Genomic DNA, 25,666 nt, shown 5'->3' with positions numbered 1-25,666 from the left:
GTCTCTAATGCAATCAGGCTGTTTAATAGCAACGGCCCTGTCTTAAATTTCTTGTCCAAAATATATGGTGGAAATGCTATCTATATGGCATTCAAATTCCCAGTCCATTCCTCACATTATGGACTTGCCCTTTTGGGTGGCCCAAAACAAATGGGTCTTCCAGTGTCAGTCTGTGCTCTTTTGAGAAATTGTTTGTGCACCATAGGCCATGTAAAAAATCCAATGTGGAGTACACCATCTCATCCAATTGATCCACATAGTTACCACCTTCCAATGCGGCAAGTCGGTTTTTTCATTTAAAAATTTTATATGACAAAAATATCTGTGTTTTAAAAAAAATTATGACATAACATAGCCCAAAATGTTATAATATAGCCTCAGATATCATAATATGAGAGGGGTATTTTTATCCAACTATTTTCTAATGCACATTTAATGCCTTCAGATCGATTTTTTCATTTGAAAATTTTGAATGACGAAAATATCTCTGTTCCTTAAAAAAAAATTGTGACATTTTGTGCATATTATAAATGCAGGATGTTATAATATGGATATAGAATATCATAATCTTTTTAAAAAACAGAAATATTTTCATCATATAAAATTTTTAAATGAAAAAGTCGACCTACAGATATTAAATGCTTGAAAAAATGATGACTACGTAAATCAATCAGATGAAATGGTGTACTTCACGTCAGATTTTCTATATCATCTACGATGCACAAAGAATTTCATATGCTCTTTTTCTCTCCAAACAGTGCTAAGGGTGGGTTTCATCACGACCATTACTTGATTACTTGATTGCCCTTCTTTAATCCATACAGTATCTCACAAGATCAGAGATGTGAGATAAAGGTGATTTTGAGAAATTAAAAAGAAATATAATTCATATCCTCATCATGAATAAGAACGGGAAAAAGGAAAAACTGCATGTACTCCAGGGCTTTTGATGTATTAGGTCTTCAAATTAATGATGTAGGCTGGGAAATCCCTTTCATTGCTCAATCCCATTGTTAAAACAAAGTAGTGCTTCCCTGGTGGTCCCTTTTCTTACCAATTAAAGGTTTTGGGTTGGAATCAGCATGTTTGGGAGTAGTCCCACGTGAGATGGAAACTCCAGTCTGATCCATCTTTTAGTTTAGGTTTTTGGATTGAACTTTGACTTAAAAACATAGCCCAAGTCCTGCCAGATAAAATGGGAATAGGCTTGAACCAGACTTACACGGCCAAATCGACTTAGAAAAAAAAGGAGTTAAAACATAACATAGTAATAAAAAAATAATAATAATTATGTCATCACATCCCGGCCAATAGTTAAGAACCATGGATCCATTAATCAGAGATCGTGTGACGTCAACAAAGATAGGGCGAGAAATGGTGACTTTAGGGAAGGGTGAGAACTGCCAAGAACTTGGGGACCTTGCCGGTATTATGATAAACGGATCGAGTTCCTGGAGCAGGTCCAATGGACCACGCTAAATCCCACGGTGGATAACACGCCACATTACCCCTTATATTTCACCAATTTCCGATTGCGCGTTATTCACCGTCCACATGCTCCAAGATTTTTGCCCCGGTCCACTTGGACCTGGACCGTGCAGTAATTTCCCCCCCACGGGCAAGTTTAGCGCGCACCAAGAACCAGGCGGCAAACAGTGATCCATTCGGAGCATCCGCATGCCCCGTGGACGTGATCGCGGCCATCAGCGCTTTAGATATGCTGACCAGATGGACAAAAACGGACGGACCCAAGTCGGCTTTAAACACCCCGATCCCGAATGCTGCTGAGAGTGCCGCCTCGCCTCTGCTCCTCTGCGCTCCTCCTCACCGTCTCGAGAGCGGACGGAAGTCTTCGCCCGATGTCGTCGTCGTCGCCATCGCCATCGCCATCGCCATCGCCATCGCCGTCGCCGTCGCCGTACACCACGCTGAAAGAACGGGCGACCTGCAAGCGCGAGATAAAGAAGAGCAAGTTTATCGCCATCGCCGCCCCCATCTCCGACGAGCACTCCGCCCACTCCTTCCTCTCTGAGGTTCCCTTCCTGCTCTTTGCTTTTGTTCTTTTGATCTTTTCATCATATAATTCGAATATTATCATTTTCTTCGATACTAGGGTTAGATTTTTCATAAATGTCAAAGGTACCAAAATGAGAGTTGTTTAACTCGTTAATGGAATTTTTTTATCATTTGCTTTTAATGTTTAGGTTGGATCTGTATGGATTATATGTACTCATCTGGTAGATATCTCTGTGTTGTAATTTTATCGGCCATTTTATGGTTATTTGGAATGATCGTTCTTCTGATGGTTAACTGTCCCGGTTGATTGTAATTTTTTGTTAGATGTGTTGGAACCGAATTGGCTATATTATATTTTGGTATTTATTATATATTTGTAATTTCAGTATTTGATGCTGATTGACTGGTAGATTAGGAACAATCACTTTTATAAAATTTCTGTTGCTATAGAGAAATCAATGGATGTGAAATTTTGCTATTTAAATTCAGAAGGCTGGCATGATATGTTATCAAATAAATAATGGGCATCACGTTAGATTATGAGTTGGTGCTTTCAGATAGTTTTGCAGCTAAAATGAACTCATGAAAGATTTGGTTGGATGGTTCGATATAACAGTGATGTTGTGACATTTAACATAGCTTCAGGAACAGAAAAAAATGTTCTAACAGAACCATGACACAGCCCTGGTTTCTCAGCAATATAGCATCCGAGATTGCAGAAGTAGCAATGCTGATTTCTGATAAACAGTTCAAACATCTGACATTATAGTATTTGGCAAATTCTGTCATGAAGACTAAGGTGGAATTTCTCTGTGTAAGCACATAGACAGTAAGAAAGAAGAGAAGCTAAATTTATAAGTTATATGAAACTATGTAATTATCTAAAGATGCTGAAAATAATTTGATAGGTAACTTAAAATAAATTTTGGTTATGAAGGTAACTGTCAGAACCTCTTCATTCTACCAAATGATATATTAACTTAGTTTGTAAAAATCATCTGTGGTCCATATTGATATGCTTGTTACTAAATTTATACTTTTTTTAAATGCCTTTTCTTTCTTTTTTTTTTACTAGAGTAGCAGTCATAGTGCCCACTCACGGCATCCATGTACTCCAAGGGATCAGTCTGACCGTTAGTGACTGTTGGTGTCGCCACACCTATAAGTGCAGGCTATGTCTATATGTTAATATACTATTGGCATTGAATGGCTAAGGTGTTGTTGTAGAAGCAATAACTTTAGGTAGTAGGGTCATTGTTGGCTTTTTAGAAGATGAAACAGCTTCAGAGTAAATATTGGATGTACAAAGGCAAATTTTTTGCCATTATTATGATAGGTTTATGGAACTCTTTGCCTCATGTTAGTGGTCCATATGTCTTTCCATTTGAATTGTATTAAGCTCCACCATGATAGCCCTTATGCATGATGGTGTCTTTTATAGGATCTAGATCTATAATCATCATGCTGAAACTTCTCGTTTCCTCCATCTTACCTCCCATTTATTTCTGAATTATAGGTATAAATTGCTGGCCATTTCCTTTGTCTCACGTCTCATTTAGCATCTGAATTATAAGTGTAAGTATTGTGCGAGCCTAGGTAAAACAGCTGCATTGGGAAACTTGTTATAAGTCACAGTATGAGGATAAGGCACTGAGAGGTTCCTGATAACTTAGTTTGATTAGGTTATGCCTAAGCATCATGACCAATATCCTCAGTATGATGGTCAAGTTCTATTAAGGAAATGCTCTTTGTGTCTTGTTGGGTCTATGCATAAGCAACACCATCATCATTATCATGTCTAGTGGCCCTATCACTATCAATGTGAGGGTATGAGAGTATCATTCTCATCATCACTTATTAGCATGCCATTCTTAGCAATTAGAATAGAAATGCTTGGCTCTAGAACTACAATAGCTCCCTTCCCCTGTGTTAATAACATAGCATCGTTCTATTGAAATTGATATAATTATCTTTGACATAAGTGGAAGATTGGGACCATAAGTCCATGACCCTCAGACATTATTCTTTAGTTCTTGAGGATGCCAATTTTGATTGCATTATGTTTTGACCAATTGAATTTTCATTTAGTTTATGTTGCATTAATGTTTTATTAGTAGCTGTCCTCCTGTCTCTGTTTTTGCAATGTGTCCCTTCCCAATAGCAAAATAAATTCTAAATACAAAAGCTTGTACTACACTCTGTGGGACAGTTAATTGCTGAAAAAACATATTTAAATTGTGGACATGACCTCCACATTTTTCAAGTCACTAGTTATGAAATCAACTAGTCAAACCTATTTATGGCCTCCTCAACACTGCCCATTTGTTTAACATAAGCATGGATAAGAAAGGGATTAGTAGAAAATTTTCTTTTTATGAATGCAAATTGATGGGTCAATGATAGCCTTAAGTATCTTTTTTTTTTTTTTTAAATCAAGAAAAACGTTTTGGATACTTCTTGGATACACCCAAGATACTTATTTGATACACCCAACCGTGAGTGAGGGAGGATATTATTTTATCCGTTGATTATTTCATTCTTGTTTTCCTCTTCTTTTTCATGGATGTTGTTAACCATTTAATGATGAATTACTGATTTAGGAGTGTGATGTTGATATTAACATATGAAGTATGGATGCTTGTCCATGGATTTAGTGATGAATAAATGATAAATTTTACGGATGTTGGTGCTATTGTGTAAAGTATAAACTATGTTATTTCAAAATTTGTCATATTATGATATATGTATCAAGTTGTATTTGTATCTTGTGACCATAAATATGTTTCATAAGTAGGCTGCTTTCATTAATTTTAAAAGATTTTTCAAGTTAAGCTTCCTCAAATGCTTTTGTAAAAGGACCACATGTATTTAGTGTAATGCAACTTAAGGCACCTAGTCACACTAGACGATGACTCTTCATATTTGCTTCACAATTAGTACAAGCATCCAACAATTGTTATGTATAAACATTGAGGTTCTTAAGTTTTATAACTTGATTTTATTCTAGTTCAAATACAAAAAAGGAAAAGGCAGGTAACTTTTATTCTAATAGTCAATAAAAGTGGTTATATTTTCCAACTTTGAGTTCTTATAATAACCCTAGTTAGATATCTCCTTTAGAGGTTTAAATAATGCTGAACTTCTATAAGTGAGGATCCTAACATGCTGGACCTAGAGGAGTCGAGGGGAGAAATTCTGCTTAAGTTGGGATTTCCATGATTTTGTGCATATTAAGAGCTCCCCATCCTTCAAAATCTAAATCCACATTGATTTGTTGGTCATAGTAAAACTTAAGCTTATCTAGATTGAGAATGTAAATACCAAAAAGATTTCATGAGGAAGACATACAAGCACATAATCCATGCTAAAAGTTTTTAAAATTTATCCTATATCTTAAATACATGAGTAACCACATACATTTGCACGTTCTTTGTAACTAGTTGTCGTAGAAGCATGAATTGTGTAAGTACAAACTATCAAGCATTAATAATATTGATTATTAAATGCACTTCCACTGTTGTCAGATAGTTGCTTATTTTTCAAATATGTATGCCATATTGGAAGTCCCTAATTTTGATTTCTCATACATGTTAACCAGAAAAAGAAAGAAAATTTACTTTCTAAAATGTTTTTGAAGCATAAGAATGTCATCCAGCATTGTGTTTCTTGTTCATATGTTGCAAGGGAAGACTTCCATATTTATCAGAACTTATACACGAAAAATAATAAGGAAATCAGAATTCAATCTTTCTTAACCTTCTATAAAAAATATTTTGAATCTTGCAGTTGCCCAAAAGAGATGATTATTTTTGTTTTTTTCTTTCTTATTAGTTAAGCCTGGTCATGGGAATACAGAAATGTCAAAATGGATTTAAAGGTTTTGGTGGTACTTTACTTTAGGATACTTACATTCCTATATTTGTGGAACAGGAAATATGAGTTTTGTAGTGTTGGGATGAGCCTCAAGTCTGATCATCTTGTGACTCACTCTGGAAACTGTACTATGTAATAAGTTTGTATATGAGATACTTTACAGAAGAGGTATATTTAAACAAATCAACAGTCACATGCACAAAAAAAGAGAAAATATTGAAATGATAAACAGAATGTACAATATTCATAAATTGATTAGCAAACACATATATGCTAACATGTGTGCTACATGGTTGGGCTTGAAGACTTTGGGTTCTTAATTCTTCTCCTTAAACCTTTGGCCCCATCCAAGTAGTCCTTTTCAAAGAAACATTTTGCTTTCTATCATGTCACCTCACCAAGATCTCCTTTGCCGAGGGATAAAACAAATCCGATAGGCAAGTTTTTAAATCCCATAAGATCGGGTCATCCTGGTTTTTCCATGGTATAGGACATACAGCCGTCCCACCTTGTCTTGATACTTGGATAGGGATGTCTCAGCTCACGCCGATCAAGATGATAGGACAATGATGGGACAGTTCCTTCCCGACACATGGGATGGCCCCCCATCCCGGCATCCTGCTGGTTGTCCCACAGGGATTGGGAACCATGATTATAGGTGCATTTTCTAGTGTCTGTTTTCTAGTTATTACAATCATGCGATTGATGGACTACCTTTATGGTGTATACTCCTTGATGTATGTTACATGAAGCTTCTAAAAATATATGATTTCAAATATTGGATATAGTTGAATCTTTGAAAGACTTGCAAATTTTGAATCTAATCTTGAAATGATACCAAGGATCTTGATTATCAGCTACTTATAAGATCTTTTGTTGTCCAACTCAAATAACAGATGAGAAACACCAAAATGAGACCAATAAGTTTGTTGGTTGACAAAATCAATTAGCTTTTGGCTAAACTTCTCAAAAATGCTGATGCTTGACTGAAAACTGGAATTGGTGGGCTTCCGATATATTTTGGATGAAACTACTCCATCATGGTTGAAATATAGAAGTTTTGTGCAATTCTTAACACACTTCGCCCTCTTCTTTCATTTTTTTTGGTTCAAGTATCTATTTGTTTGTCTTCTCTTATGACATAAGTCATCAATTTCTTGCAGGAAAATATGTAGAAGCCAAACTTAGATTCTCTCCATACCCATGCATATTTTTATGCATTGTACATCAATGTTCAACTGGAGAGTTTTATGTTTCCTCTCTGCTTTCATGTGCAAGATGTGAATATAGATTTGATTGGACAAAAGGTATAGAGTTGAAATACTTTTTGGGTTCTTGCATGATCATGTAAATGATAGTCAGACCTTAGAATGTCTAGGAGATGCTTGCCTTGATCATCATGCATGCAAATGTGCATATGTGTATGTAGCGTGCATTCACACATATGCATGTATGAGAGAGAGAGAGAGGGAGGGAGGGAGAGAGAGAGAGGGACATTCAGATGTAAAGATCTTTACCATTGATTGCATCCTGCAGCACAAAATTGTTTGTAGAAAAATAAGATTATATGCCTCCTATGCATGCTTCGATTAGGCACAAAAATGGATATTTGCTAGCCATTCTGGTGTGTTATAATGCATGATAGGACCTGTAAATTCAGCATCCATACTGTTAGTCATGATATATGTGTCTTAAAACTCGTAAGAACCAAACTTCAATATGTCAGGATGCTTCATATGGAATCAAGCCACAATTTGATGAAAATTAGCTATTAGTATACTCTTCCAGAAGTGGAGAATGACTGATCTTCCCCTTGGGATATTTGAGCCTCTATGTTTATCCTCTCCTCAAGAGCCCATTGCATTGTTCTTCTTTTGTGATGTAACATCTAGAATTATTTATCCAATAAGTCAATATTTATGCCTAGAATCTTAAAAAAAATTGGCCGGTGGACATTTATCCCTTTGTTTGACTTGATGAAATGTCAGGTAATTACTGATTGGAGCTTAGTTATGGTTGTTGCATTTTATGAGTGAATTGTTGGCTCTTATAATTCTACAAATATCAAGGTAAGGATTATTGTGTAATTTTTTGATTGGCTTTGTTTTGATTTTATGAACTTAGGTCCAAGATCCTCGAGCTACTCATAATTGCTGGGCCTACAAGGTGTCTGTTCGCCCTTCTCTTATGGCCCACAGAAGTGTATGTGCTTCAACAGTTTCTTATGATGCTTTTTAAACAACATGCTTATTCATGCAGCTTGGAGATCGATATCGGCATAATGATGATGGAGAACCATCAGGTACAGCTGGAAAACCGATATATTCAGCCATTGTCTCTTCTGGAATTGATATGGTGATGGTGGTTGTGATCAGGTGATCATTTCTCTCTAGTCTATGTTGATCTAAAGATAATGTTTACTTTTCTCTTGAAACCTAGCATTCTATCAATGATTCTGTTTAAAGCGCTAGGAAGGCATGAGCTGTTATTTATTGATTCTACAATCTAGAAATAGATGATTTAATTTAAGTATGGATGTGTTGTGATGATTATCAATATTAAATTAAATCTATACTTGCTGCATCTTATAAGTTCTTTTAGTGTAACGACTTCTCATATGGTAAATTATGCATGGTATCCGTATACCTTCAAATGTTATCGAACTTGTTGTCTTGCACTCCCGTGATCAAGGTTTACCGTACTAGTCAGTAATGTACCATCCCGCATGTGCCATATACTGTATTAGTATTGAACCGGTATGTAGTCTCGTATCAGACCGATACCTGGTATGCCTCGCTATCTCGTATCGTATCTATATCGACACTATAATAGGATGGTACCGACGGTTCGATACTGAGATGGCGAACCTTATTGGTGAAGATATTTAGAAATCGTGTGCTATTTTTTTATGCCTACTATTGTAATATATGTGCCCATGAACTGAATTCTTTTTTTTAGTTGGTAACCTCTAACATTCACATGTAGGTATTTTGGAGGTATAGAGCTGGGAACTGGAGGATTGGTCAGGGCCTACGCTGGTGTTGCTTCAGAATGCCTCAAAGGTGCTGCAACTTGTGTAGTGAAACCCAAAGTAAGGTGCTATGCCCTTATCTCTGTTTTGTTTATTTGCTTTTATAAACTAAAAAAGGAAGCTAGAATAGATTAATTTCACCGATCAATTTATCATTTTTCTCGTGATAACTCCTTATAATATCCGGCCATATGTCTAAACCTAAATACTAATTTCAGGCTCCAATTGGTATGGAGATTCCATTTGATTTGTTGGGTGTAGTGTATAATCAGGTATGCTTTTAACCACTGTAGATTGTTAATTTGTTATCATATTTTGTGAGACAGAGCTAATGTGGATTCTTGTATGTATCTAATGTGACATATTAAGACATCAAATAGCTTATCTATTCGATATTTTGATCAGCTATCATGCTTCCTTAAATGCACTGTTGCATGGCTGCATTATTTATTTTTTCACATGCAAGATGGCTGAGGTCTAGTACTATCTATATATTTAGTTACACATAGACTTTTGTCATAAATTCTGTCATTCCTGAGTATATTGATTTTGGGATGTACATACTATAATCTTCATAGCAGTTTCCATCCTCCATAAATTGAGAAACTTTCACTTTCTTATGACACCTATGATTCTGAAAATACCCAGCAAGAAAGCAATGAATTGAAGAGCTCCTGTGCTATCCCAGGTCATATTTTGGAGACATGAGGCAGCAGCGAGCATGGGAATTTTTTTAGAAAAATTAATGTTTTACCGAACATATTATCTCAGACATCGTTATTTTATGATTTTGCTGTTTGGACGTGTAATAATAGGAAAGAAAGCAATATGTGTCAGTTAAGTAGTAGTTAGCTGGTAGTATTTAAAGATAGTTTGGAAGCTTAAAGGTGGGTATGAGGTATGATAATGGGATCTTGAACCTGAAGTTGTTGCAATACCCAATATGGAAGGTTCTCAGTTCTCACAACAAGTCATTAGCTTGTGTTTGTGGTTTCAATTCTGCAAGATACTCTGGCTTTTAAAACTAAGTATTCTATTATAGGCTCGTCGAGATAATGAATCAGCTAATTAATAAGCCTTGCATATGCACTGTCTCTATATCATGGTGTCTCTGTTTGTTGTTTCATTAGTACAAAACAATTAAAACTTTAATACCAGGTAGCTTCATATGGACTCACTAAAATAAGGTAAGTTCTATTTGGAGGCTTCCATTGTCAATGGAATGTTGCATACTAGCTTTATCTTTGTAAACATTATGCAATTAGAATTTATCAACTTATGATTGACATTATTTTAAGGGTGTGATCTTTATAATCAAAATAGTGCATGCCATTTGTAAAATGTTGACCATCGTTGGACTTTGTAATAATTACCTGAAGGGAAAACATCTTAGTACTGTGTGCTAAGAAAATGATGATATCTGTCTTGTATACAATCATGGCTAAGTGCACTTTGTCATACAGACTAGACATGAAGTGGTTAGATTAAATGGGACAGAAATAGCGGAAATCAGTAAATTTTAACTGAATGGAAGTCCACTCTTACTGTTGTACTCAACTATGCATGAATTCCTGTTGAGAATCCTTTTAGATCAAGTTCTATCTGTTTTAGTTGCTTGGGCTCTTCCTTCAATGCAAGTGGGCAACTGTTTGTATCTATCATATACATATGGCTTAAGTTGATGTGCCAATGTTGATACAATTGTTGTATGTATTTGGATTACGATTGCTATGTACAGAAAACAATCATATAATCCATCAGTATAATATGACATTTAGTGTCATTGGATTTTTTTTTTAAATAAATTTAAAGTTTCTTATGTATTGGTAGGGCCCAAAAAAGCACTTACAATTTCTTTGAACTGCATGGTTTGTAACAGCTGAAGCATTTTGAAGTTGAGGACATCAAGCAGGACTATGATACTGGTAAAGATGGTATCACTATGGTTACCTTTAAAGTAGAACATGACAAAATTGAGAGCCTGGAGAATGCAATTAACTCTATTTGTAGCCGAAAAATTGAGTTCTATAAACATTAACACAGATTTTGTTGGTAAGTGTTTTTCTTGTTTTGTTTCCATTTTTTTTTTGGGCAGGGGAGTTGGGGTTGGGGGTGGAGAGAGGGGGAGGGGAAGGGGGGATGCTGTGTTGGGTTGTTGGGTGAGTAAGATGATGACGAGTGTTTAGCAGCAACCATGTTTGGTTTAGTGAGCAAAGCAGTTTATGTGAGTAGCCTGAATGATTTATTCACCTTCAATAGTACCATTCCTCTCCCATCAGATTCATCTTCATCTTCAGCAGACATGATCTTTTTTTTCTTTTTTTATTAATGATCTTCAGTGGATGTGTATACAGACTGTGATATGGGCCTAAGAGAAGTAGTATATATTATTTTATGCAAATCCATATGAATCTGATCAGTTTTAGCTATAATCCTATTTTTTGACTTATTGAATGTTAATAAACATTAGTGTTTGGTTGGGGGGATTTGGAGTCTCAAATTGAAATGGGAATGGGTGACTCTCATTCTAATCGTTTGGTTGGAAGGACTCTCATTCCGATTCCGATTCCGGAGTGGAAAGGAAATGATCTAATCTATCTAAAACTCAATCTCTACTCTTCTCTAAAGATTCAAATTTTCATTTCGATTCCAATTCCGGTCACGAACCAAAAACTTCAGGGGATTTGGCCATTCCAATGCCGATATTGATTCCAAACCAAACACCCTAATATCATTGCTTTAATCTGGATATTACTGAAATAGTGTTAATCTATGTTAATTTGCATGTTTGGTGCTAGAACAGAAGATAGAAATATGCATGGTAAAGAGCTTATGAAAATATAGGCATGCTTATGAAGGCCTTTTCCTGAAGACTAATGATGAACAAACTGGGAAGGAATCCTCAGCCGTTTTAAGGTCGGACTCGTTATGGAAACTGATGGAAGTTTTCTAGGTTTAAGAAACAGGAGCATGTGGAAGACCTGTCCAAATAAGCTTGAATTGAAAAGGTTGGATGTCTGTTGTTTAGATTTTCTAGTACTCGAATGTCCTTTTAGAATCAAGATATGCTGGTGGGTGGATGTGGAGTCGTATACTCTAAGCTCTTGGTTGCAAGTTTCCTCCTTTCCCCCTTTTGTTGCTGCATTAGCAACCCTCTCAAGTGTGACGTCTGAATTCAGGACGTGCGAGGTGAGCTATTTGTAGTATTGGTAGACTTTGGTTGAATTCCTGACAATAAATTAATTAACCTTTTGGCCCTAGCTTTCAACTTTGGATTCATATGATGAAAACTATTGGCCGAACGGCCCATTCAACTGTTTCCGTCAAGGTAAGATCACAATGGTTGGTGCTTATATTGTTCGATTTGCCATCTCACTTCTCATTATTTGTATGTGTTGGTACGCTCTTCCTAAGCATAATTGTTGTCTTTCATATCATTCACGTACCATTCTACCAATTACCTGGATTTGCTTGATCTTATCGGTCAACTAAATTAATACCATGTCTTCAGCATTCAAAATGCGTGTTACAAATTCTTGAAGGTTCTGATCGTGAGATTCTCCTACCCCCCCCCCTCTGGCTCTAGTTATGTGCCTGAAGTGCTTGTTCTGTACAGTGCAATAAAATAAAACTTGGTTTGTAGCTTTTTTATGAATGCTGTCCTGTGAGTAGCCGTATATGAAAAACATTTTAACCGGAAGATTGTTTTGTTGGTAAGTTAGAATTATTTTTAGGTGCATGCTGACTAACACTCATATTGCACCAGGTTCAGATTGGGTCTCGGTTGTATATTTTGTGCAAAAGAATAATTGATCTTTTTTTGGCAATATAAATCGTTGGAGATCTCTAAGCATTCAGAACTTCATTAATCTGTTTGTGTAGTTCTTGTAGTGGCCTTTATTGCGATCCAATGGTGAATTTTTGCGGAGGAAGGTGAAACCTTCTTCCCACGAAAGAGACAAGCCATGTGTGTTTGGATCCTCATCACAAGCTCACATGTTAAACTTAAGAGATTAGTCTGCTCACAATACCGTGACTCTGTGCTCTCGTGGGCGGACGGCATATGACCGCAGGAACGAAGACTCAGCTGACACGTGAGACTTAAGGCTTAGCATATGACCCATCGAGCTAAATTCTTGGGACAAGAGTGCAACGCCAAGACCTAGATGTGAGAAAAATGGTAAGGTTAATTTCGCCAAATATTCCCCGATTGGACGTCGACGTTTCTAGCTACATCTTAGAGCCTTGGACCTACTGTTGGTACTGGCCACCAGAAATGTGCTCTAATGAGGCTTTGGGATGAGTGTCAGTTTTCTTGATGCTATGTCATCTAAGAGTGTGATGGATAAATTTTTGTTAATCAGCAATTTAGTTAGTACTAATCTCTCTAATTTCAAAATTTATAAATAAAATAACATGGGCAGCTTGGCAAAGCGCCAATGGCATTAAAGAAGTTGGTTTTTCTATGGCATACAGCCTAAACACATGACAAGGGCATTTTTTCTTCTCTCTTGGGGTTGGTGGTGAGTTCTTGCATGTTGTTGTTCTAAGATATCAGACGAGGTTCCAATGTAACAGTCTATTGGGATGTGCATCATACTTGCATTACATGTGCAGTTTATTTAAGGGAGTGTTTAGTTGGAAAGAGTTGTGGTTTGGAATGAGAATGAGAATAGATGATTCTCATTCCAATTATTTGATTGAAAGGAGTTCCATTTTGGTTCTGATTCTAGGATGAGGGGAGAATAGTCTAATACTCATAAAACCTAATCCATACTTTCTTCTAAGGATTCAAATCTTCATTCCAATTTTGATTCTACTCATGAATCAAACACTTCGGAGGATACACTATTTTGATTCCAATTTCAATTCCAATCATGAACCAAACATCCACTGAAGGTATTTGTAACATAGGGCTTTGCATTAAGAATTTAAAGATCTCATGCACTGTTAATTTATGCTATCGAAACCAATGAATGTCGGTAATTTTATAAATTAATTATTCATTATATTTAAAAATAACAAAGCTTAAAATGTCTATCCTCATGTGAAGTTAACTAATCGACCATTTATTAAAATACATTGCATGGTGCCTCTCAACCAAATTTGTGTTATAGGAGTTCTTCGTTGATGTTTTACAAATGCAAGTGTAGACACATTGAATTTGAATGCAATCATTGGAAATCAAAATCTTATCACTAAAAGTTTTCTTGACAAGATTTTGATCGTCATAAGTCATAACATATGTTTGTTCCTAATGACAAAAATAATGTCTTCATCAAAGCTCAAAGGCTTTCATGATGATAGTTCATTATCAGCAAACATGCCTGTTACTATGACAAGAAAAGTTGTCACTAAAAGATATATACTTTATCACTTAATAGCAACAATAATGATAAGGTTCGAATATTTGGTGACAGCAAAGGGCATTATAAAGGCCTTTACTCGGTGACAACATGTGTTATCACAAAAAGTATTATCATCATTTTATTAAATCCAGACCTCAATCCATGTTTCCTATGGCCCAACCCAGACAGTCTCGAATCACTGACCGACTTGAACACCTCTTAAGCCTCTCAACTACCAAGTAAAATCATTAACTTATAATGTTAATGTAAAAAAATATTTGTTCTAAAAGTAGCTAGAACAATTTGTTAAAATTCACTTTAATAAATTCAAATTTTGGGTCCCTAAGTGATTTAATTTGTCCTCTACACCTTGAAGCACAATTCTTTGAGAGTGAAACAGTACTTGTATAAATGTATGATAAATAATATGAGAATCATTTGAGCTTTTTTCATTTTTAGAACAAAACTAATTAGACTATCATTTGAGCTTTTTTCATTTTTAGGACTCTATATATCATATAGATAACCTCTTTATCAGTGAAATGTGGTTATTGTTAAAAATATCCAATTTTAGGATTTAAATTGAATATTACTACTTATGGATATTAATGACTTTTCAAATATGTTTTAATATAAAGCTGGTGTAACCAATTGACCCAACTTCACTGGCCACATTGATCTCCCGTTTGGATTAAGTACTTGTTAAGTATTGTATTCATTTTAAGATTATTAATTTTATTTTATGAATGGCATATCTACTAGAATATGATGACTCATCATAATTATATAATAGAACTCTATGCATAAGCTACAATTAATAGCTTAAACTCCTCAATCAGATGCTAACGATGCTCTAAATTAAAATCAACAGTTAGAAATATCTGGAAACATAAATTTATAATCCCTTCCTCCTGCCTATGTTCAAGAAGGAGAGTTTCTTAAAATAATTGATCAGGTCGACTTGATAAACTGGTTTGGGTCTCAAATCAGATTATCTTATAAATATATATTTACATGACAATGAAAAAACTTGTCACAAAGAAACATTCATTGCGATGAAAGAATTGCTTGTCACAAGAAAAGCTATGCTTTTGTGATAACTTTTCACTCTATAACTTCTGTTTGGTGCCAGGATTTAATTATAGTGGCAGCCTGTCGCAACGACCGTTGAAATATTGTCATCTAAAATAATCATTTTTTGATGATGTTTTTCATGGTCTTAAAAGATGACTAAAACTTCTAATTTGGGACAGCTATTAGTTGTCGTCACCGTTCGATATTTTGCATGCAAAAATATGTAATTGTCACACATAAGTTGTCACAATAAAATAACTTTCTTGTATTGAGATGGTAAGCAAAGAAGTCATGTGGGTGAATTCCTGGATTGATTTCGCATCTTTTTCAGTTTTCTTTGTTTTTCCTTTCCAAACTTTTGATGCATGTTTTCGCTCTTTCTTAAAAAAAAAATTATTGCAGTATTGATCTCCTCCATATATTGTCCATTTTTCCTTTTTTTTTTTTTTTTTTGTAGAAATCCATTTTCCTTTTCATCTCATAGTTTGAAACAGAGAAGCTACGGTACTTGGACCAAGGGCCGCTACTTAGTTCCTTATATTATGGATGGGGAATTCACAGAGAATGACAACAATTTTTCGTCTAAAAAAATCATAGAAGCAAAGGCACCTAACAGACTTGAAACCAAGAAACTAAATCCAATTCATATATATGAATGACTAATACATTACAAACCAACCAATAAAAACACTTACAAACCAACCAATAAAATACTGAACACTCTCAGATTCATATATGGCACGAACAGCATACATAGCCAGCAGTACATAAACGTAATAGACCTCAGACCTCTCCAACTCCAAATCTTGCTGCAGTTTCAATAGTTTGCAGCATTCACGGGCTCGACGGTGGAGAGAGGAAAGGGATGGGTGGTAGCTGGACACCAGGGATCGACGGCACGGTGATTGGAATTGAAGACAATGGAGGAATGCTCTTTGGAATGGAAGGAATGGTGGGCAATGGGATAGCCGGCATCGGAGGCAACGTTCCAGTAGGGATTGCAGGCTGAGGCAGAGAAGGCATCGAGCCGGCCGGCATGGTCGGCATTGGAGGCAAAGATGGCTTTGGCAGTGTTGGCATGGATGGCAAAGGAGGCGATTGGATCGTCGGTATCGATGGCAGGGACGGCGTAGCAGCTGGTGCAGTCTCCGGTGCCGGAGTATCTAAAAGATGGCGTGCTGCATGGCTTCCATCAGTGCTCATCAACGTCACAAGCAAAGCTAGGAGGCACCAAGTTTGAGAAGCCATAGGTATATACGTAAATGGGAGAGAAGAGCTTGTGGCTATATACGAGTGGAAGAAAGAGCCAAGGCTTGTATATTTTCTGTGATGATTAAGTTTTGATGCTGCGCTTTTTATAGCTAGAGATGCTGAGGGGAGTTCAGAAAACAATGTCTTGGTTGGTGATCGGTGGGAGGGGGAGCTTTTGGTTTGTTCACCTTCTCAACCATTCCGCCACAAATGTCAAACAGATATGGCATGGTTGGGGAATTTTTCTAATTATGATGTTGCTGGTACCAGATTTCACCAATATGCATGAGAACAAATCTTATTTAGCTCTGCAATCTCCTAATGGGGCTTCCAGCCTTCCAGGTGCTCCACTAACATTTTCCCACCAGCCACTTGACAGGTTCTGATTTTTTGTCGACCTACTATGCATGGCCATTTGTTACTCCGAATTAAAACTAATATAATAACAAAGATTTCTGATTAGATTTGGTGAGCTTTAGATGCAACATATATAGCGTTGCCGCTATATATCCTCCTATTCCCTGGGAATCGCCGAGAGGGTTACAGGCTGCGAACTGCTAGACATGCCTATCAGGCAGTATGTCCACAAGGAGTTTATTGATCGAATGCAGGAGGAGGGCAATTATGAACCTGTCTTTGGATAAAATCAAAACATTCACCAACCTTGTGGTTTCATCAGTATTTACTCAATGCTTCAGTAAACTTCACTTACGTTCATGAAGCTGACCATTCTCGTTTAAAGATGGAACAAGATGACCTAAATATTGAACGGTATGATTCAATATGAGATTTTTTTCCTTTTCGTTTGATGTCACGCTGACATCTGTTGTTTTATTTTTTTTTTTTTGGGGTGGGGTGATCTCATCTACTTGGGTGACCATTTCTGCACTTGGTATACTCTTGGCCCTGGAGCTGTCAACAGACCGGATCCGAGACCTGCGAGTATTTATCCGGCGGATTTAGATCTGATATTAGTATTGGATCCGATTATCTGGATCCGGATCCGAATCTGATAAACTATCATGTAAACTGATAGAGTCTAGATATTTAATATCCAAACTCGACAGACCCGAAATCTGAATTATATATATATATATATATATATATATATATATATTATAATTGTATGTTGTTATTATAATGATATGTTGTTATGTTTTTGGATGCTTTAATTGGAGTTTTACTTATTGAATTTGAATAACTTTTATACTTTTATTTGTATGATCATATGATTGTATAATTTTTAGATATTTTTTAGTTATTATATAATTTTTAAGTTTTTTTTTTTTGAGAAATTTAAATATAAGTTTCGGATTTCGAAATCGGGTTCGGATATCCGGGACCCATTAGGGTCTGGATCTAGTACTTCAAGGCTAGATCCGTCGGGTATTCGGATCTGAATTCGGATTCAAATCCGGATCCGGTATCAGTAACTAAGATCGAGTCCGAATCTGAATATTCAGGTTCTGACTCGAAACTGATCCGTTGACAGGTCTACTTGCGTAGAACCGAGGTGCCTACAAGACAACCATGCACATAATAATTTCTATACAGACCATGGCCTAGCAGTCTTTTTTTCTCATCAAGTAAATGACGGCTATGCTGTTAGAGATTGCAACGAGTTGAATATGAATCAGATTGGTTAATATCCATATCTAATCTATAATTAAAAATTTCATACTTATGTGCGTCCTGTAGCTATTTTGAATTAGACCAAATCGAGTAAATAATAGAGATTGGATCTGATTGGCAAAAAACTCATCATATAAATATTATAAAATAATTATAATTCTGAAAAAAAATTTATATTAAAGTTATATCGAGCTGATTCAGTACGAAGCATATTATGGTGTAGTAGAGAGGGCATTATTAATTTCACATTGGTTGGAACTCAAAAAAGACTAGATCATCCATCCTACATGAAGCACCTTTTAGATAAGAATATAGAGACATATTATGGTATAGAAGAAAGGGCATCTATTCTCACATTGATTATGGTTATGAGTTCGAAATTTAGAGGAACAAAATCTGTTTTATTTTATGTAATCCATTCTCACTTTGAATATTATTTTTTAGAATCTATAACCATTTTGAAGTTTAATATTATTTTTTAGAATCTATAATCATCTTGGATTTTAGTTAGGTTCGGTAAAATTCGTTGCATTCAAGACGGATCGGATCGAGTATCTGTTGGTCTGTTGAAATTACAATCTCTTGGATGCTGTCGTACTCAGCCTCCATTCTCCTTGTCATCGTGAAGCGATGGCAGATCAAATCAGGCGCGCGCATATAAAATTTTATGCGCGCGTCGAGAAGATTTCTGCGGCTTGGAGGCGCACACGTTGAACTCCGCCAATAAAGCCTTCGAATCCATCTGCCAACCTCTTCTTTCTAGCTTTCTCCGTCAAACCGTTGTCACCTACCACCACCGCTCCCAATTACGAGGCCTGGTTTCTCTCGCTTCCTCTAAAATGAGCGAAATCCCAAAACGTAGCTCCATCTCTAACCCTAACACCAGCCCCGGTGATCTCCTCCCATGGCCGCCCTCCTCCGAGCTTCTCTTCCGTCCGGCCAACTCTTCATCTCCGCGAGCTCCGATTCCCCCGCCGATGGACCCTTCGCTGGGCTCTCCGGGAAGCCCCTGGGAGCTTTCAAGGTGAAACCTTTTGCCCTTTTCTTATTTACTCCGATGGCTCGGTGATGTGTTCTCTTTTGACGATCTGTTTCGTTGTTTTTGTTTTCTTAGATCGATGGTTCGCCGCTGAAGATGGCAAGAACACGTAATGCACGTTTGACAAAATTGGGATCCATTGAGTAAGTTCAATTTTCAGTTTTTTTTTTTTTTTTATGTTATCTGGTTAGATTATACGGAAAAAGATGAAACTTTAACGTATGAACTGTGTTGATTTGAGTGTTTTTATTGTGCTTGAACTGGACGAGTTCAGTACCATGAATGATTTTTGTGCGGTATTAACTTAAATTAGGGAGGAAATTTGAAATTTTGAGGAGATATTGTGTTGAAATGAGTATTTCTGTTTAAGATTTAGCTGGATCGTGACATTATTTCAAGCCAATGAGAAATAATTAGTCGATTTGATCTGAGAATACCTTTCAGTTTAGCTGATCATGCATTAAGGATTTCACAAACATTTAAGAGAGGCCTTACGATGTTTGCTGGTTGTTGGATCTTCAATAGTTTAGATTAGAAACGAGTTCAGGGTAGTCATAGTGTCCCATCTTCTGTAAATGAAAACATAAAGAATTAAATATAAAGATATGAGTCAGTGAGGACCACAGTTATTTATTCAGTTAGAATTCTTTTCAGTTCGTAAGTTAACTGGAGAGCTCAAGACACCGAATCACGGCCACCTGTATATTGCGTGATGGCCATGATTTGATGGGAGCCACATGGTTGCAGGAAGGGGATGGCCCATGTACTGTAAGGGGGCTATCAAATCAAGAATATTGTGCATACACGGATGGCCATGATAAGGAGTTAGGATCTCTCTAGTTCATATGTGGAGGGTCTGTACTTGTCATTTAGTATGAGTAATTCTATTCATGTTCGGACATTGCATTTAAGATTACCAAATGCATGCATAGACTTTACTTTTACTGTTGATCTTGATCTAGATCGTCAAAAATAAATTATGGAATGCTTAAGAATTTCAGTATCATTTAATAAATATATGAAAAAGAAACAAGCATTGAAGATAATGTTTTTTGGATGCAAATTGAACCGTTGTTTCTCAGCAGAAGTAATTCTTTTAATGCATAAATTCGGCACTATTGGGAATAAAATATATGAATGCTTAGACTCTGTATCAAATAAATATTTCAATTCCAATCTACAGGATCTGTAAATTTCTGAAAATGTGAGTGAAGTAAATAGAAAGAGCATCGGCTAGTCCTCAGTAGAGGATACCAGGAAGAAAACTAGGCTCCTCAGTAGAGGACACCAGGAAGAAAACTAGGCCTCCAAGGCATGGCTGACTTCATGTAACTCAGTAGCTTTATTTGCAATTACATCTGCAACCTGGGTTCCCTCCATATAGACATGGGAAGCTGAGAATGCAATAAGATCACTTGTTATTGCTTAAGTATATCCATGCATCATGCTGCCATAGCCATTTATCCATCTAGTCACTGTCTCCTAGTTGCCCTTTACCCACGACTTGATAAGATTAAGCACAGAAACAGCAACACTAATAACTTCCCAAGCTGCTCAGAGCTCGATCAAGGGAATAAAGTTGGCATGCATAAATACTGCATCAGCTGCTGAAACCTTGCTGTTATTGGTCCTGGATAAAATAACCCACTTTTGCTCGTTCCTCAGCAATCCCTTGAAATTTATCTTGTGAAACCTTGATTGTGGGGGAGCCCATGAAACAGAAATGGTAGAAGGAGGTGCAAGTATCCTATTAAAGCTCCCCAATTGTCATTGTTTTGAGGTAAAAATTCTGACATGGACCAAAATTCTTAAGCAAGGGAAGAGGTAGATCTCACAATACTTGGTGTTTAGTCCTTGATTGGTGATTCATGGGGAACTTTCTCTTGAGGCCACACAAGTAATGCTTGACTCAAACTGATTTCAATGGGTTAGGAGAGCTTTACTTTTATTTTGTTTGACTGGTGATTTCATGATGAGCTTTCTCTTGATGCTGCACAAATAATGCTTGACCTAAAATGATATCAGTGGATTTAGAGAGCATTATTTTAGTTTTGTCTGTTTGATTTAGTTTTGTTTGACTATTGAGTTCATGATGAACTATATATTGGGGTCACGTAAGTAATGCTTGATTCAAAAAGATTTCAGTAGATTTAGGAGCTTTATTTTAGTTTGATAATCTTATAAAGTTCTATTTGATGTAGCTTAGACATATCCATGCACCAATTTTTGTGATTTTTGTTTTTACCAGCCTAATGATACCATGATATGGCAATTTTCTTCAAAAAATGATTAGCCACAGATGGCTCACTTAAAGGGATCTTTTTCAAGGAACTATGTGAAACGACCTCAATGAAATTAGCCAAAGTAGGAGTTAGAAAAATTTGCAAAAGTCTATGCTTCTGCCAAAAAATTTAGAGCATGTGCCTCTTGTCATGTATCTCTCCTCTGAGTGATCAGACATATGTATTTTTGATAATAGCTTCTAAGATGTTCCTATGTTAGCTTTCCAAGCTTAACTGCGGCACCTTCAGGTTATGTGTATATTGTGAAGATTATGCATACACCTCCATGTCCTTTAATAGGACCTTTCTCAGCTTGGACTGAACGGCAAAGGAAGATCTCAAAGCTTTCCTTTGAAGCCAAAATGTAATGTGATCTTATCATTAGATTATAATCCAAAAAAAAAAGGTTGTGCTTTTTGGCATGGGGCCATTTCATTGTTTGACTAAAGCATTGGTAGCTGTCATCATGGCCTGATGGTCCTATGCTCAGCAAGCGAGCTTGAAGCTATAAACCACATATCCTTTGTATGAAATATGAAGGCAAATGAAATTAAATGTCACTCAGAATTATCAAGAATATGAGATAGATGTACTCAAGCCAAAAAAATTCATCAATGCATCTAACCATATCCTGCAATCCACAAAGGATTGAAGATGGTTGTTCCAAGCTTAATCATTATCTATTGTCTTGTTCATTCGTAAACCCTACTCTCTCTCTCTCTCTGTCTCTCTCTCTCTCACTCATGGGATCCACCATTTATTTTATCATCTCTCTCACCCACTTTTTATACCAAATATGGTAATCTGATGTGGAATTAATTTTCCATGCTAGATTAGCCCCAACCAATCAGGCCCTTAAGGGAAGATTTATTTACTTATAGGGAATCACCTGCTGTGGATGCCCAACTTAGGAAAAATTGGCAGAAGAAACAAAATGAATATACACTTTGAGTGCTGTTAATTGCTGGCAAGAGTTATAAGCAAACTGACTCAAAATGTAGCAAGCTGCAACTTAGAGTGCAGGACTGGAGTAGTTGCAGGAGGAAACAAATCATTGCATTAAGTTCACACAAACAGGTCCGTCATTTAATCTTATTTTATTTCTTGTTATGTTATGATGGATCTACAAAAGTATCTTTTATGAATATAAGATGTAACTTGTCTGACATTAATTGTTGATTGCTCACGCACATGTCATTAGTTTTTGGTAGTACTGTTGTTGGCTTCTCCTCATCTTAAGAGAAAGAACATATAGTTTATGTTAGGATTTGACGCTCGAGATTCAGCCCACATTGAGCCCACAGCGAGATTCGCGGCGAAAAACGGAGTCCAACGAGATCAAGATCACCTGAATTGGAGCTCGGATGGAGGAGATACGAGCTTTTGAAGTTGGCACGAGAATCGAGGCGGCGGAGGACCGCCGGCGACTGGCGGCGGGCGGCAGCGGCGCCGGCCGCAGCGGCGGCGCGCGGGATGCGCGTCCCAAGCCCACGTGGGACGCAGGACCCAGGCCCGCGTGGGACGCGCGACCCAGGCCTGCTGGCCCCTTGCCCCGGTCCACCGTGGACCGGGTGGTCCATGGCGCGGTCTGTGGACCGCGTGAGCATTTCCCGTGTGTTTCTCGCGGTCTACGGCACTATTTTGTGGACCAGAGCGCGATCTAAGGGCCCAGGAGGCTCCCGGTCTTGATCCGACGGTCCAGGGGGTTTTGACTTTGTTTAGGACTCCTATCCCTCTCTAATCACGTTTTAAGCTCTGTTTAAGGTCTTTAAAAAGGCCTGAGACGAAACAGAGGGGTGTGGGTTGTTTTCTCGCCACCGTACGAACCGAGAGGAGAGAGAGAGGCGTGAGTGAGGCGCTGTGAGAGAAGGAGCAGGAAGCTCCTGGACAGCGGTCGCCAGGCTCTTCAGGGGTTCAGGGGGGTCTCCAAGAGAGAGAGAGCTTTTGTGAGAGAAACTTCAGGTGAGAGAGAATTGGGTGTACAAGGGTTGAGGTGAGGTCTCCTCTTGTAAAATTTCTTTTTCATAGTGAAGTTTGCATGCCCCGTGGAGGCGAGCCCTTTTGTGGCTGATCCACGTATTTTGATTGTTTTTCTTTTGTTTTGTTTCTTCTTTCTTCCTGCTGCATCGCGTGGTACTGAAAGGATCTTGAGAGGTGGTGTCCTGGCCAGACATCCACCCAACAAGTGGTATCAGAGCAAAGCGGTACAAGGACGCAGATTGCAGTGATGGTGAGCAAGACTGAAGATGGAGAAAACAGGAACAATCAAGATGGAGATCAACAAGTTCGATGGTAAGAGCAATTTCTCCTTGTGGCAGGCAAGGGTGAAGGACGTGCTCATCCAACAGGGGTTGATCGATGCTCTCTTGTGCGATGAAAAGCCGACCACCATGGAGGTGCGGGATTGGAAACGGCTACAGATGCAGGCGGTGAGTACCATCCGCATGTACCTGACGGATGAGTGGTGATCCATGTGCTGAGCGAGACTTCCCGACGTGCTGTGGTCGAAGCTCGAGGAGTTGTACATGGCGAAGTCTCTCACCAATACTTTTTCCTCTGGAGGCAGTTTTACCAACTGCGGATGACTGAGGGACAGAGCGTGCAGGAGCATTTGAGCCACTTCCAGAAGATCCTCACCGACCTTCTCAGCGTTGGCGAGAACGTTGAGGAGAAGATCAGGGCGCTGGTTTTGCTGGCGTCGCTTCCCTCTTCGTACGAGTCCTTGGTGACTGCTCTTCTAGTGGGAAGAGCACTATCAAGATGGACGAGGTCACCACGGCGATACTCCAGAACGAGGTTCTCAGGAGGGAGAACCCAGCTTCGAGCTCAGGTGTCGATAGTTCAGCTTTGGTGGCTTCTGGAGGTGTAGGAGGCGGTAGACGGAGCGATAGGAGATCGCAACGAGGGCGGTCTAAGTCCAGGAGGGACTTGAGCAAAATCAGGTGTTACCGGTGTGAGGAGTTGGGGCATTAGCCAGAGATTGCCCTCAACTGAAAAATCGGACGGTGGCTGCTGTAGCGACGGCCGGTAGTGATTCAGATGGAGATGTCCTGGAGATATCTGACGAGGTATCTACTTCTTCCCAGCAGTGGATATTAGATTCTGCATGCCCCTATCATGTGTGTTGCAGAGAGGAGCAGTTTGACTCCCTGGAGAACAGTGAGAGCACTGTATATCTGCCGGATGGATCGAGCTGTGTGATCAGAAGCATTGGGACGGTCAGCTGGAGGACACATGACGGTGCAGTGAGGAGATTGGGGGAGATCCGATACATACCCGATTTCAGGCAGAATCTTATCTCACTTAGCAGACTGGATTCGAGAGGCTACAGGACGGTAGCTGGTGGAGAAATCCTGAGGGTGCTACGCGGCGATAGGATTGTGCTGGAGGGGAAGAAGGGGAGCAGAGGACATTATTACCTGGCAGGGAGCCCAGTGCGAGGTGGAGCATCGGGAGTCAGGTGGAGCCCAGAGCGAGGTGGAGCTCCAGGAGACGGATCGGGCACGAGACAGGAGACTCGGGAGGACGAGAGGCGACGTCGCAAGGTAAGATTCCTATTGCCGCAGGATGATGCCCCGAGCAGGTCTCAGGTCATGAGGAGCACAGCATACGACGGAGATGGGATCGAGCAGCCTGGCTCGACTCCCATGTTTGCCCATCCATGATCAGCAGGCGATTGCCCAGGGCATGGGGGCGAGGAGATCCAGAAGCTCTCGAAGTTTGGAGGAGGCCGAATATCGAGTTGAGGTGGAGATTGTTAGGATTTGACGCCTCGAGATTCAGCCCACATTGAGCCCACAGCGAGGTTCGCGGCGAAAAATGGAGTCCAACGAGACCAAGATCACCTGAATCGGAGCTCGGATGGAGGAGATACGAGCTTTTGAAGTTGGCACGAGAATCGAGGCGGCGGAGGACCGCCGGCGACCGGCGGCGGGCGCGGCAGCGGCGCGGCCGCAGGCGGTGGCGTGCGGGACGCGCATCCCAGGCCCGCGTGGGACGCGGACCCAGGCCCGCGTGGGACGCGCGACCCAGGCCTGCTGGCCCATTGCCCCGGTCCACCGTGGACCGGGTGGTCCATGGCGCGGGTCTGTGGACCGCGTGGGAAGCGTTTCCACGCGTT

The 25,666-nt window shown here is 38.7% G+C and overlaps 2 protein-coding genes across 3 annotated transcripts in view; one reads left to right on the top strand and one right to left on the bottom strand.

Annotated features, from left to right (window-relative positions):
- The first annotated feature begins 1,755 nt into the window (after positions 1-1,755).
- Positions 1,756-25,666, top strand: part of LOC140853451 (uncharacterized) — a 48,724-nt gene continuing 24,813 nt past the window's right edge. Inside the window, exons 1-6 of one of the 2 annotated variants that reach the window (XM_073248139.1) lie at positions 1,756-2,033; positions 8,014-8,055; positions 8,149-8,264; positions 8,875-8,980; positions 9,139-9,192; positions 10,800-10,972. In XM_073248139.1, coding sequence (XP_073104240.1) covers positions 1,779-2,033; positions 8,014-8,055; positions 8,149-8,264; positions 8,875-8,980; positions 9,139-9,192; positions 10,800-10,958 — 732 coding nt within the window. In that variant the 5' untranslated portion in view covers positions 1,756-1,778 and the 3' untranslated portion in view covers positions 10,959-10,972. Of the gene's footprint in view, positions 2,034-8,013; positions 8,056-8,148; positions 8,265-8,874; positions 8,981-9,138; positions 9,193-10,799; positions 11,211-25,666 lie in introns of those variants that run through there. The other variant, XM_073248140.1, reaches the window with a different exon arrangement.
- Positions 15,975-16,687, bottom strand: LOC140853371 (uncharacterized). Its single transcript, XM_073247913.1, has one exon. It carries the CDS (start codon positions 16,588-16,590, stop codon positions 16,177-16,179), a length of 414 nt encoding a protein of 137 aa, XP_073104014.1. The 5' UTR covers positions 16,591-16,687; the 3' UTR covers positions 15,975-16,176.

The sequence above is a fragment of the Elaeis guineensis genome, chromosome 13 (genome assembly GCF_000442705.2).
Source record: "Elaeis guineensis isolate ETL-2024a chromosome 13, EG11, whole genome shotgun sequence".
Classification (NCBI taxonomy): domain Eukaryota; kingdom Viridiplantae; phylum Streptophyta; class Magnoliopsida; order Arecales; family Arecaceae; genus Elaeis; species Elaeis guineensis.
The sequence above is the reverse complement of the archived record's forward strand: the minus strand, read 5'-3'. Positions and strand labels throughout refer to the sequence as shown.